Source organism: Parasteatoda tepidariorum, chromosome 2 (assembly GCF_043381705.1).
Source record: "Parasteatoda tepidariorum isolate YZ-2023 chromosome 2, CAS_Ptep_4.0, whole genome shotgun sequence".
NCBI lineage: Eukaryota > Metazoa > Arthropoda > Arachnida > Araneae > Theridiidae > Parasteatoda > Parasteatoda tepidariorum.
The window spans coordinates 63749100-63763203 of record NC_092205.1 but is presented as its reverse complement, the minus strand read 5'-3'; the positions used below and the strand labels follow the sequence as shown (position 1 = coordinate 63763203).

Sequence of the window (14104 nt, the reverse complement as noted above, 5' to 3'; positions counted from 1 at the left end):
TTTTTTTTTTTTTTTTAAAAAGTATAAGTTTTTTTTATTTTTGAATGAATTCTAATAATGGAACACTACTAAGTTATTGATATTACTAAGGTTATTGATAAAAAAAATGGAACGCTAATGTTTGAATAAACATTACTACATTTGTCATTAACATGTCTAAATACATCTGCGGCCCTTCGTTAGCCAACCTGCTGTGCAAGTGGCCCTTCACTCAAAAAGGTTGTGCACCCCTAGCTTATGTCAACTCTGAAGTTCTTATCACTAATCCAATAAAATGGCATCTATATTATCCAACTAATTCTGACAAATTTATATATATGTTTCAAAAAAGATCTTGAAATAAAATTTTAGGCATGTTATTTATTGAATATCTATTTTATTTATTTATTTTCAGAAATGGCTTGTGATCCTGCCCAACATGCAGATCTTGCTGCTGTTGTTATGCAAGAAGGTCTTGCTCATGTATGTTTAGTTACTTCTAATATGACTCTGGTCCGTGCCAAAATTGATGTAAATATTCCTCGTAAACGAAAAGGCATGTGTGCACAACATGATAAGGTATTGTGTTTAGATTTATTGAAAACTTCATTATTTCTCCTGTAATAAACGTGTTTTCTAATATTTATATTTCACTTGAATATTTTGACTAATAAATATTGATGAAAAATTTTCTAGATTGAGATTTTCACATTATATGCTGTATTTGCTATTTGTTAAACTCTTTTTTATTAGGTAAAAAATATTATTTTCTGTTTTCCTTGTTGTAAATTTAAAAGCTTTATTTTTTTTAAGAAAACTTAGTGTAGTTTTTTTTCTTTGTGAGCAGGAAAGTTATCTCAATAAGAAGTATCTCTATAAAAGAATAATTTTTTCCTCTTAAATAGTGATTGACTAACAATGAGGATTTTTTTTTCTGCAGCTTCCAGATTTTTGCAGTCACCAGTTTCCTGTAAATAGTAGTTTATACAAAATGTCAGAAAAAGTAAATCTTTTCCCGAATCCCAATGTTAGAAATGTGACTTTTCTTTGTATTGTATTTTTGAAGTTGATTCACCTACTGAAATTGCATTTTTTCCTCCTTAGACATTTTGAATTGTTTTCCAATCTTTTTCATCCCCATTTGTTCACATACAATATTAAATAAACTTAATTTTTTATTGTTTAAAATTATATAGTTACTCCTTTAGGACCTGATGCAATTTGAAAGTACTTATTTTTCCTGATGTACATATATAATTCATATGCACTAGAGTACATTATAAAATTTAAGATCTAATTTTATATTTCTAATCGAGCAGCTAAGATATTTTTAATATTTAAATAATAGCTAAAGGCAGAAAAATTTTACTCAGTTTTAATTTGATTTAAAAGGAATATAATACCACAATGCATATATTGGGTTAATATCTAATCCACACACTTGTGCAAGCTTTGTCTAAAAAGGGTATTGGAACAGCATTGTTGAAAAATGTATATCTTTTTAATTTAATGTAAAATAGTAGCATACAAAAAAAGGAAAATATGAACAAAGCTCGTTAAAGTTAAAATCATTGCTAGCAGCAAACAAAGCATAAGTTATAAGTTTTAAAGAATTACTATATTGAACCTTCACAGATAATTTTAAATCTAAATATATGCAACTATGTGATTTAAAGCTTGAATCACGTGAAATTATACTAATTTGAAAACCAAAAACGGAGACCCAATTGTATCCCGTGACAGCTAGTTTAATTTGAAGCATTCTAAAATAATTTTATGTACATTTTAAAATTAACATTTGTGCTTCTTTTAGGGGTTGGATCGATTTTTTGATGCTGTTTATCAAGCAGTTGTAAGGCATGTCAGTTTTGACGGTATGTTTATATCATCTTTTTAAAATTTTATTTAGTTAAATAATGTCTATTATTTTTGTATTGAACTAATTATCAAAATTTTCTTTCAGTTGTCAAATGTGTACTTATTGCCAGTCCAGGATTCGTAAAGGTATACTAAGATAAAATCAAATCTTGCTATCTCAACCTCAGTTTTACAAAAAAAATTGATAACTTGAAGGAGAAAAATCTTTTTTCCTGTTTTTTTATTTATTTTGCTTTTTATTGATAAATAGTTTGATTTTTTTTTCCTCTTACCCAATTAAAAAAAATTCTAACAAATAAATAAAATTCAAAAATTTTAAAAGGAAAAAAACTGTTTAAAATTATGCTAAGAATTCTCTACATAAACTAAATCAAATGGATAGCAAAGCACATGGCAGCTAAGAACATTGAACTTTTGCTGAAAATTGACTAGAGCCAATTAATCAAATTTGTCTATGGCAATATTTTGGAAATCAATGATTTTTTTCAATCTATTTATGACCTAGTGACTGTCCACAATCAGCGAGTAGACAATAATATTGCTTAAAACTTCTTGTATTTTTTCAGAGAAACGGGACAATTTAGACAGGCCACACATTTAGGAAGCAAGCGGTAAGAAAGAGGCATGCACATAGTGAATACCTATGCTTTTGCAATGGGGTACAAAGAGGTGATGTGCCCGTGCTAATGCAAAAGTATGAGAATTCGCCTTTGCCATCTGTATACCTCTTTTGTTACTGCTTGCTTTCTTAGTGTGTGGTATGCCTTAGAGCTATTGGTTACTTAATGTCATTGACAAAATATATCCTTCTTTTAAACAAACAAAAACGTTTTCGTATAGCTTTTTTTAAATGGAATTGATTGTACAGAATTGGTTAAATTTATGCAAAAGAAAAAAAAAATTCTTTTTTTTATTCTAATGTTGATAACATGATTTATAATAACTTGAGGTTTCAGTATTTCGAATTTTTTATCGCTCCCTTCAAGTTAGAGATAACAAGATGTGAATATATTTATTATTGCAAAGTATTCTTTATTTAAATAATCTTTCATAATTTATTTCCTGCTAACATATTTTCCTGCTTGTTTTGCATCCCTAATTAGTTTGAGTTAACTTATCATTTTCATATAACAAGTCAGCATATAGATAGAAAGATGTAGATATATATTTATATATATACAGATATCTGTAGCTGTTTTACAGTTAATAAATCATGAATTGATAATATTCCTAAAAAGACCTTTTTTTATAAAATTAACTTCTACAAAAATATCATTCCTTCTTATTTCAACAATATAATCACATGATTTGAACATTGAAATTTAATTTTTAGTTTAGAGATACATTCAACATATTTATGTTCATATCCAAGGTATGCTTCTTTTAAATATTCATTAATCATGCTTCAATTCCTTATATTTTTTCTTTCTCTTAAACTACCTTTTCTATTTTAAATTTCAAGAAGATTATATGTTTTCAATATGAAGTAATAACTAGTTACACATGTTGATATTTCCTGTCTATGATTTTATCTTTATATTTCTGCTATAGACTGAAGAAATATACACTCTTCTCTGTTTGTATTATCCATTGTGATTACCATTCCTTTCCTCATATATGACCTTGCCATAGATTTGTTCTCAGATCCATCCAGTTTACAAGAAAAATATTTGCCAAACAGCTTGGAAGTTTTTCTGGCTTTTCTCTCTTTTGTTTCTGTCAAAATGTCATATTTTTTATATTAAAATAAGGGATAATTTAAAATTCCTTAATTGAAATTATTATTCTAATGCAGCTTTTGTTCATAATAGCTATTCAAGCTTTAATTGTGTTATTTGCCAATTACATTTTATAAAATTTTGTTGAAATAAAATATTAATATTATAAAAATCTCGCTTTGCTAAACAAAATATTGTTGTACAAAATCTGTTTTCTGAATTAGCATTATTGTCTTATGCAAAAATATTTAAATTATAGGTTCAATAATTTTTAATNTTTATAAGAAAAGTATTTGCTAAACAGTCTGAAAACTTTTCTGACTATCCCTTTTGTTTTTGTCAAAATGTCATATTTTTTATATTAAAATAATTAAGATTGCTTAGTTGAATTTATTATTCTGATGCGGTTATTGCCGTTCATAATAGCTATTCAAGCTTTAATTGTGTTATTTGCCAATTACATTTTATAAAACTGTGTTGTAAAGTATTGATATTATAAAAATCTCGCTTTGCTAAGCAAAATATTGTTGTACAAAATTGGTTTTCTGAATTAGCATTATTGGTCTATACAAAGAAACTTATATAATACTGGAATCCATTCCATTATAAATTAATAAGACAAATATGAGAAATTTTTATAATGTAGAAAGTCAAATTGATTTTGGTTTTTAAATATTTCTATTTTATTTTAAATGTTCCTGTTAATTTATTTATAGTGTATTCATACTAAAAATAAATGCAAATTGTTTCATTTATATTTTTTCTACAGGACCAATTTTATGAATATATGTTTCAACAAGCGTTGAAGACTGATAACAAAACTTTGCTAGAAAATAAAGGTGCATTTGTCTTGGTACATTCATCATCTGGATTTAAACATGCTTTAAAAGGTACCATTGATTTTATTTATTTACTTTACAAAATTCTAACTTGCACCCAAAAATATATACAGAAGCTTTCTGTGTTTACTTCCCATTTTCTGCCTTTCTGTTCTTACTCAAGTCTTCTGCATTTTAAAAATGTACATTAAAGTTAGTACCTTCTTAGATTTTCACTATGCTTCAGCCTGAGCATTGTTAAAACTAATCAGTGTTGAATCTAAACTTTACCCTAATCAGTGTGTCATTAGTTAATATGCTAAGCATTTAATAGTACAAAAAAAGGGGATCATATTTCTCTTATATTTCAGATTGATATGAGCTGATCGTATTTAAACACTGTTTTCTGATTTTGATTGCTATACTATTAATACTCTGAATAAAGAATAAAAATTGAAAAAAGTAATAAAGAATAAAAGTTATTTTTTCTGCAATTTTATTGTAAATCTTAGAATCATTTTAGAAAAGGGGAATTGGCAGGTATGTAATACTGTTTATCTATCCCTATAACAATTGCATCTAAAATTTCTATTTTTTGTTTTTTATGTAAATTCAGGTGATTTTTTAAAAATATGTTTATGTTATTCCTATTCTTTATTATTTTTTTCAATTTTTATTCTTTATTCAGAGTAGTAACAGTACAGTTATCAAAAATCAGAAAACAGTGTTTCAATACGATCAGCTCATATCTGAAATATAAGAAAAATATGATCCCCTTTTTTTGTACTATGAAATGCTTAGCATATTAGCTAATGATACACTGATTAGGCTAAAGTTTAGATTCAACACTGATTAGTTTTAACAATGATCAGGCTGAAGCACCGTGAAAATCTAAGAAGGTACTTCTGAAGAACAGGTTTGTGTGTGTTGAAACAGGTTCGATTTCAAGAGACTAAAGTTAGCAAGTTGCATGAAAAGTCTAGTTTAACATTTTGCATCCTACAAGGTTACCAAATAACAGGCATAGCATGTTAGCATGCTGAAAATTTATTTTTTAGCAGTATCAAATTAAAGTAAAATTTTAAAGTAGGGAATGGCAAATTGTTTTTATGAGATAAAATTCATTACATAAATGCAGAAGCTTTTAGGACACTATGTTGTATGAAGGCATTTAAGAAGTCACTTTCCATTATTTCAAAATTTTTACATTAGCAGTTTTTAAATCAAATCATATTTGGATCAGTTATGAAACTTAATTTTATTACATATTATAACAGTACTTTTCATAAATATTTTTTCCAAATTCTCATATTTATTAAATTTTAGTATAATACAGTAATGTTCAGTATAATACATTATAATTCAGTAATGTTGAAAAATTATCCAATTCTGTATATTTCTCCAGTCATGATATTACTTTAACTGTGCTATCACCCAGTTTCTCATTACAGTGCAGAAGATTTCAATAGTCTTCATTTTTAAAATGATTTTGAAAACAAATGTAAAGTTCTAATTGAAATAAAAATTGGGCTATTAAATTTGGCATTCAAAATTTTTTTCAAACTTATTTGTGCAAAAGTAAATTCTATTTAAAAAAAAAATAATTTACGCAATATTTGAAAAAAAACTATGTTATATAGATATTTTATTATCATTAATTTAGCAATTTTATTTCATAATATTTTTTATTATTCGTAATATTTCATAATATATTTTATAATTCTAGAAGTCCTTGCTGACCCTGCTATAGCAAACAAGTTGTCAGACACAAAAGCTTCTTCAGAAGTTAAAAGCATGGAACAGTTTTATTCTTTGTTAATGACTGAACCAAATAAAGCTTTTTATGGTGTGAAACATGTTTTAAAAGCTAATGAAGCACAAGCTATTGACACATTGCTTATTAGTGATAAATTATTCAGGTATAATTAAAATTTCTCTAATTTATATTTTTTAAAAAATTTATTTTATGCTTAGTTTATATGTTTATTTTTTATGCTGTTAGGATTTAATTTATATTTCTTAATCATATTTATTAAATAAAGTAGTTAGTCTTCAGTGCCTTTATCCAAAACGCATAATTTTTCAGCTACAATGTACTAAACCCCTCAAAATTTTACTATAAGTATTTACTTATATAGCAAACCTATTCCATTATTTACATATGTGTGTATTTATACCTTGAAAATCTGGACTGCTTGCAGGTTTGAAAGGTGGGATTTCCAAAATTTTCAGATTTTAGGTATATTACTTAAATCAATAGAATTATTGAAGTTCAGATATCTTCAGGTGGGTGTAATTTATGCCTTGATTAAATGTGCATGTGCAGACTCCTGATGCTAATTACATTAGCTTTATATTTACCGGTAGCAGTAGGGTGTCTACCGGACGCAAAAATCGTGAAAGTCAGGAATTTTAAATGGTCCGAAAAGGCCGGTTTTCTTAAACCGAATCATGAAATTCTTTTCAAGTGCTTCAAAAAGAGATAGTTAACTAAAATTCAAAAATATCATATTAATATGAAACCTTTTAATAATCACATAAAAATGATTTTTTTCTTTTTTTCTTTTTTTAGAAACGAACCGTGTGGATTTATGACAGAGTCCTTACAAACTCTGTGGTTAAAAGTGATACTTTGATATTCTGAATCCATGTGTTGTAATAACATTATATGAAGAATGTCAGCATTAGAAAATCTGTGGGAATGACCAAAAAAACCGTAATAACTGCACAGAAAAAGATTGATCGGAAAAGGACTTGAATGTACAATCGAATAGTTGCAAACCAAGCAAGTCAAATTTAAAATAATGGTATTGTAATAATAAAAATTTAAAAATTGGGAGAGAAAAACATGCAAAAATGACTGAAAATGATAAATGGCCAGCAAACAATGTGGATTTATGATAGAATCATTGAAAATCGATAGAGCATGTCATAAAAGTTGACTATAAATTCATAATGTGCGTGTGCTGCAATAGCAACAATAATTGAAAGTAATGTGTGAAAATGGCTGAAAAAATATCAGAAAATAATGTGGATTGCTCGCAAATCAATTTTCATTAAGAGCAATTTTTTTTTTTTTTCTTTTTTTAGTTCTGAGTTTAGAAAACTTTTTTCTTGTCATGAGTCCAGATTTTTAAAGACTGGATTTTCAAGGACGTACTGCATACATGTGTGTGCATATATGTATGTATAATATGGGTGCTCCTTAAAAACAACCTTTATATTACATAGTTTCAAATTCCTTGTAATTAAGTAAAATAAAATACATGCACATTAAGGGTTGTAAATTATTATTTAAGCCAGGGAAGAAGCTATTGAAGGAAATCTACCAGGGAAAAGCTAACAAAGCACTAAAGTTGGGAATGAAAACCTATTTGATTGTCTGGTTCAGATTTCATATGTTCTTAGTAATCTTCTTTGAACTCTTCTGCCCAGCAATGAAATGAATTTAATTCCTCCTTTCTCAGTACTGATTCCTCAGATTCCAAATATCCTGGCATTAAGTCATTTTTTCAAACCCCCCAAATTTTACAAAAACCAGGAGATTCACAAATACACCGTTAATAAAGTTGGAAATTTGTTGATCGTGAAATTTCAAGTTAACTATATTTTTTTGAACTTAAGAGATAACATATTTTTTCTCACATAATATGCCAATTGTTGATTTGTACTAAAGAAAATTCCAATTTATTGACATACATGCATGTGTTTACATAGGGTTGTTTGTACTTTTGAATAATAGTTGTCAAAACAAATAATTTCTTAAACCAATGGTTTCTAAATTAAAAATTTTGAATTATCAATTTAAACTGTGATAAAAAATGGTATGAGGTATGGTGTTTTATAGGTTGGCAAAACTCTTAAGTCAATGACAAATATTTTATATAGATATGTGGTTTAAATTTATAGCCCTTTTATTTAATGATTTGAAAATATTATATTTTCCAAATGAGTGCACTAATTTCTACTAAAGTAATTCAAAATAATGTAATATAATTAATAATAAAGCATAATAGTATTCATATTATTTTATCTTTTATTAATTTAAATATTTTTATGCATACATAAGTTCATGTTCATAAACATTAAATCTATTATTTCTTGTGGACTGTTTTGTTTCTCTTAATTTTTTTAAACCTTAAAAAATTTAGCAATAAACATTAAACTGCAAATTAAAATTTAGAATTATGAAAATTGAATTTTTCTTTTATATTATATATTAAATTGCAGACAACACTGTTCATATGTAAGATTACATATTTATTTCATAAAGCTTCCTCAATGTACTTTATTATTTTCATTTTGAATAGGAGTAATTCAGTATTCCTATTCAGGGTTCATTGATTCTCCTATTCATAACTCATTGATTTTACATGCAGTGTTCTTAAAGTAAACTCAAAATAAATGCTTTTTTTTTTCTTTAGATGCAATGATGTTAGCAAACGAAAATTATTTGTTGAATTAGTAGACAGTGTTAGAGATAGTGGGGGAGAAGTAAAAATGTTCTCTAGTTTGCATCCTTCGGGAGAACGTAAGTACATTTGTTCCACTTTTATTTGCATTGTGTAAAATTCAATTAACAATTTTGTTATTTGAGCACATTGTAAATTAATTTAATTTAATGATAATTCTAATGTAAACAGTGTTAATTTTAGAAATAAGCTTAACATTTATTTTCATAAACTAAATATGTTGCATCCTTATATAACTTATTGCATTCTTATATAATATTTTAATAGAGCCAAAAAATTTTTAATGAAATAATATATTACTTCACAGATCTTTTTAAGTGTTACGCTCAATTCAAACACTTTTCAAATTTTTAGAACCATTACTGTCAAATTGGATGACTGAATGCAATATAGCATTAACCATTCAGGACTGAAATCATGCAATTCTCCCTTCGTGTCCCACAATATCATATATGAAATTAGCCTTTCTGACTCCAGTAATCCAAAACATGGAAATAATCTCAATTCAGTACTTTAGTATTACAACTCTTATTAGCAGGTGCCTCTCGGAGCCTGCAGGCCTGGGGAAGCTCTTCTTTCTCCTTTCACCAATTCTGAATAGCTTACTAAGTTAAGTAGCTATAATAAATTTAACAATTCAGGAATTTTAGCTAATCTTAAGAGCAGATTTTGCTTTTGAGACTGTTATAATTTTTGAGATTGCTGGTTTGTAGTTTCTCTAAAATTATGATTTGATTTTGTATCTTTTACCATCTACACTGAACTTAGGCAACTCTCATCAGGGATTCATGTATATGGCATTATTATTATCAGTAAACAAAGTTAATATTCCTTGTATGGTGAACATAACATTTTTACAAATAGAAACCTAATTTTTTTTNTATAGGCATAATTGAAATTTTTTTTTTTTTTTTTGCTGAATTTAATGTTTTATTAATATCAATAACAATGTAGTTAATCATATTAATAAAATCACCAACAATTAATTGAATATTCTAAGATGTAGTTTTTTGTCGTAATATTCCTGATTTTAGTATGCTCAAAACATTCCATTTTCTAAGAATACAAATTAAAAAATTAACTTTTATTTTCTTTAATAAATTAGTAAAATTCACTAAATTTGATAGTTCCAATTAAGGAACTGTCTAACAATTATATACAAGGTTCAAACATATTGCCTTATCCACAGCATTCATTGTTTAAACCTTTTCAGAAATTCAGTTATTCTATAAAAAAAGATCTTCTATATAATTTTATGTTAACAGATTTTTCTGATAATGAATTTAGAGATCATATTTTTAGCAAAATTGCATTTATTATTTTAAGTAATCAGCATTTATTATTTTAAGCAAATTCAGTAACAAATTTTGTAGGATGGGCTTATATAGTTGCACAATTATTGATTCAATCAGCAGTACAGTAATCATATCATAGAATTTTCATATGATGAATTGAGGGGTCATCCATTGAAATTACTTTTGTACAAAAGTGTTGAATGGTTGCTCATTGTGTTTTCATTTCAAGATTACTGAAACCCTACTTTAAAATTATTTAAGAAAATTTTGAACTTAATCTACCAATATATAGTTAAAATTTGAAATTATCTAATTGATACTGTTTTTTCTATTAATAATGAAGCAGTAGTTTAAAAATTTTCCATCCATTGATTTGAAACTGTTAAGAGTTGTTCATTATTGATAAAATTACTCTAAAAAGTATCATATTTTACTATTCTTTTGCAATAAAATTATTTATGAATTTCAACTATGTCCTTTTCTTTCAATAAAAGAAAAAGGTTCCTATTTGTTTTAGTTTGTCTTGTGACTAGATTTTAAAATATAATTAGATGCACTCTGAATAACTGAAAGAAAATTCTAAAAACTGTAATTACCTTGCACTTATTCATTTTTCAAAAATTTACTATGAGACTTAATATTTAATTAGATTGTAATAACGAAAAACGACTAGAAAAAACTATATTGAGCTGTTTACAATTTCTGAGCTAAACTCAGAAATTGTGCAAAGTGTTCAAGGTATGAAATTATGTCATAAACTGTGTCTAATGCAAAGAAGAGGAAAAACATCATTAAGGTTATCTTTTGTCATAGAACTCATATTTATACCTGCCAAGTCTCCTGTTTTTTACGACTATCTCCTGTTTACCTGTATATTCTCAAATTTATTCAAATGAATAAAATTAAAAAGAAAATCAATATTATAAATAATACTAAAAATGTGAATATTTTTTTCAGTGTGTTAAGCTCCATTTTACTATTGTCCAAAACATGTTAAGTATTAGAAATGATTTATTTTCCTTTCTTTTCAGAATTAGACCAGTTATCTGGACTTGCTGCTATCCTTAGATTTCCTATGGAAGAGCTAGATGAAGAAAATGATTCAAGTGGTGATGAAAGCTAAAAGTATTAAAATTAACTTGATGGTTAAACATTTCCTGCTGCAAAAAAAAAGTTTGCATTTATTTATTTGTACATAATAATTTATTTAAAGTAACTGATCTTGATCTTTATTTTCTCTTGTATTTAACTAAATCAAAACAAATGTGATAGTTCTTTATGGAACTGAGTATCTACAATATATTTTTGTACAAAAATATCACTTTAAACAGGTGACGAAATTTTGCTTTATATTAAATATAGTATAAAGAAGAAAGATATAATAAAAAATATTTGATGCTGAATTGTTTTAATAATTTCCAAAATACTTATTTTATGTGTTGAAATTGTGAAATATCTGTATAGTTTGTGTATTATTTATAGCCTCTTCCTTTAAACATTTAAAGGTTTAAAAAAAATGAAATTAAAGAAAAATCTTCAAAGCTATTTAAAAAATTTGAAAGTTGGCCTATTCTTTTTTTAGGAGAGTAGATAAAGAGAAAAGGGTTAGTTGTGTATCAATTGATTAAATTTATTAGGGGTTCAGTGATGACTGATCTTATTAAAAATAAGCATATTAACCCCTTCCTTCTCTCTCTTGTGAAAATGACGGTGTAAGGTTTCGCCCTCTATTTCTCGCTCCCGTGCTATTTCTGGGCTGGAGTGTTCAGTAGTGACGCGCCAATACGAATAAAGCTAATTCATTTCTTTTGCTCGAAAAACATTTTATTTCTCATTTTACACACCAGATGACAGTAACGGGATATTTTTAAGTTAATTGTAGATAGTTAGTTTATTTTAAACTAGATGTCAGCACTAATCGATTTTCAGGGATTAAAAAAAACTGACTCTTTTATAACAACCGTTTTCTTGAAAATTAACCGATTGTTAAGGGGTTAAGCTTTACAAATTAATGCTTAAGAGAGAAAATATTGAAACTTCTAGATTACTTGTGGGGGCAGCAGGATTAAAAACATCAAAGCCAGTTTGAATGCTTGATGAAATTTAGGTGTTTCTAATAATTGCCTTTTGTTCTTATATTCTTGCAGCAATCAAATAGTTATACATTTACAGTTCTGCCTTCTTCAGTCATGATTTGTTATATTTCAATGCCATTTTTGATAAAGATATTGAAAACATATATTTAGGGCAGATTTTATGGAATACCATGTATATAGTCGGTATGCAATTGTATAGTATTTATTCTCTACAATTTCTGAGAAACATTTTATGTTTCAAAATTGTTAAAATATTGTTGATGCTATGTATAATTTGAGGGGAGATTGTGTGCTTGATTCCTTTTTGAATGACAAATTTCTTTTCGTCACACTATTGGCATCTTTACAATTTAGTAAGCATATATTTGTTATTGTATTCTGGTTTAAAAAGAATATATTAAGTAACTTAACTTTTAATAAATTCTTATAAGTATAATACCTATTATGTCTCAGTTTCGTTTTATGTGTTTTTAAATAACTTCAGAAAGTTTGTGTAACATAATTTATTAGTGTAAATATATAAATGCATGCAACGCAATAAAAGAAAAAACAGGACTGAAAACTAACATGACCGCGCCTGTATTCTTGGTCTACACTAAATAATGAGTAGAAATTAAACTTAGGATAAGAAAGATCTGCAAGAGGCTTCCTGAAGAAGTACCCTTTAGGAAAAGTAGAAATATGTTGGTTCTATATTTATATGCTGGTTATATATTTTTAAAGCTGTTAAACTTCTGTCACAAACAATATAAATCTTATACACTATTAAAATTCTGAATGTTCTAATCATAAAAATATAAAAGAATATCTAAATTTTGAAATGTGTTTTCTGAGAAAATGTTGTTCTCAAAATAATGATAATACAATACAGGTGCATAGAAACTTATGTGACTAGCTATTGTTTAAAGTTAATCAGAAACCATTATGCTTTGCCAACCTTACTTTGAAAAGTTAACAAAACATATTTTAAGGATAACAGAATCTAAGGGTGCTAGAAATTCTGTCTGATGTAATGCATTTAAAATTCTTAAACGGTATTTTGAAAATCTTTGAATTTATATGTTTCAATTTAGACAATAACAATAATTTATTAACTATATTCTCCAAAGTTATTTGCTTTGCAGAAATGTGTAAAACATGTACTAAAAAAATAAGTAGAATTGTAAATATGTTTATACATAATGCACATCTATAACTTTTCATATCACATCTTTTTCATCACAGATAGCTTTTTTGTATTTTTGCCTAGTCCTACAAGATTCTATGAACCAAATCAAAGCAAATATCAAATTACAAGCTCCTATAGCATGAAACATCCAATTGTAAGAACCTATCACATCTCGAAATAAACCTGAAAGAGACAAGACTTTTTCAGTCAATACACAATGGAATAAGTGTGGAGTACAGAATGTACTCATTTTTTCCACAATTACTCAATTTAGAAGCCTGCACTACATTTTTATCCGTTAAATTGCTTTGGATATTTTAAACTACATAAAATAAATTAAGTTATAGTTAAATCTTGCTAAGTACTATATTTATGGAATATTAACCCCTTACCTGTTTTAATGCTATTTGCTTTTTTTCTATCTCTTTTTACAANCTTATAAGGGCATCGAAATTTTCGATGTTCACGATTATTTTCTGATATTTCATACATTTTCAAACAAACCTAGAGGTTTAAAATAGTGTACCTATATATATTTTTTTTTATCAAAAAGTTAAAGGTTCTAGAGATTTGCCCATATATTTGACATTGTATTCTGTTTGGCTTAAAAAGAATATTTTAAGTAACTTAGTTATTAATAAATTCTTATAAGTATAATACCTATTATGTCTCAGTTTTGT

The 14104-nt window shown here is 26.5% G+C and overlaps 2 protein-coding genes across 2 annotated transcripts in view; one reads left to right on the top strand and one right to left on the bottom strand.

Annotated features, from left to right (window-relative positions):
* The window catches only part of LOC107455369 (protein pelota), a 22868-nt gene extending 10170 nt beyond the window's left edge, over positions 1-12698 (top strand). Inside the window, exons 5-11 of the mRNA XM_043045396.2 lie at positions 395-558; positions 1793-1853; positions 1943-1983; positions 4345-4465; positions 6120-6312; positions 8818-8924; positions 11192-12698. Coding sequence (XP_042901330.1) covers positions 395-558; positions 1793-1853; positions 1943-1983; positions 4345-4465; positions 6120-6312; positions 8818-8924; positions 11192-11283 — 779 coding nt within the window. The 3' untranslated portion in view covers positions 11284-12698. The remainder of the gene's footprint in view (positions 1-394; positions 559-1792; positions 1854-1942; positions 1984-4344; positions 4466-6119; positions 6313-8817; positions 8925-11191) is intronic.
* Positions 12699-13324: 626 nt separating this feature from the next.
* The window catches only part of LOC107455374 (monocarboxylate transporter 13), a 50980-nt gene continuing 50200 nt past the window's right edge, over positions 13325-14104 (bottom strand). The window contains exon 5 of the mRNA XM_043045384.2: positions 13325-13607. Within this exon, the coding sequence (XP_042901318.1) occupies positions 13456-13607 (152 nt within the window). The 3' untranslated portion in view covers positions 13325-13455. The remainder of the gene's footprint in view (positions 13608-14104) is intronic.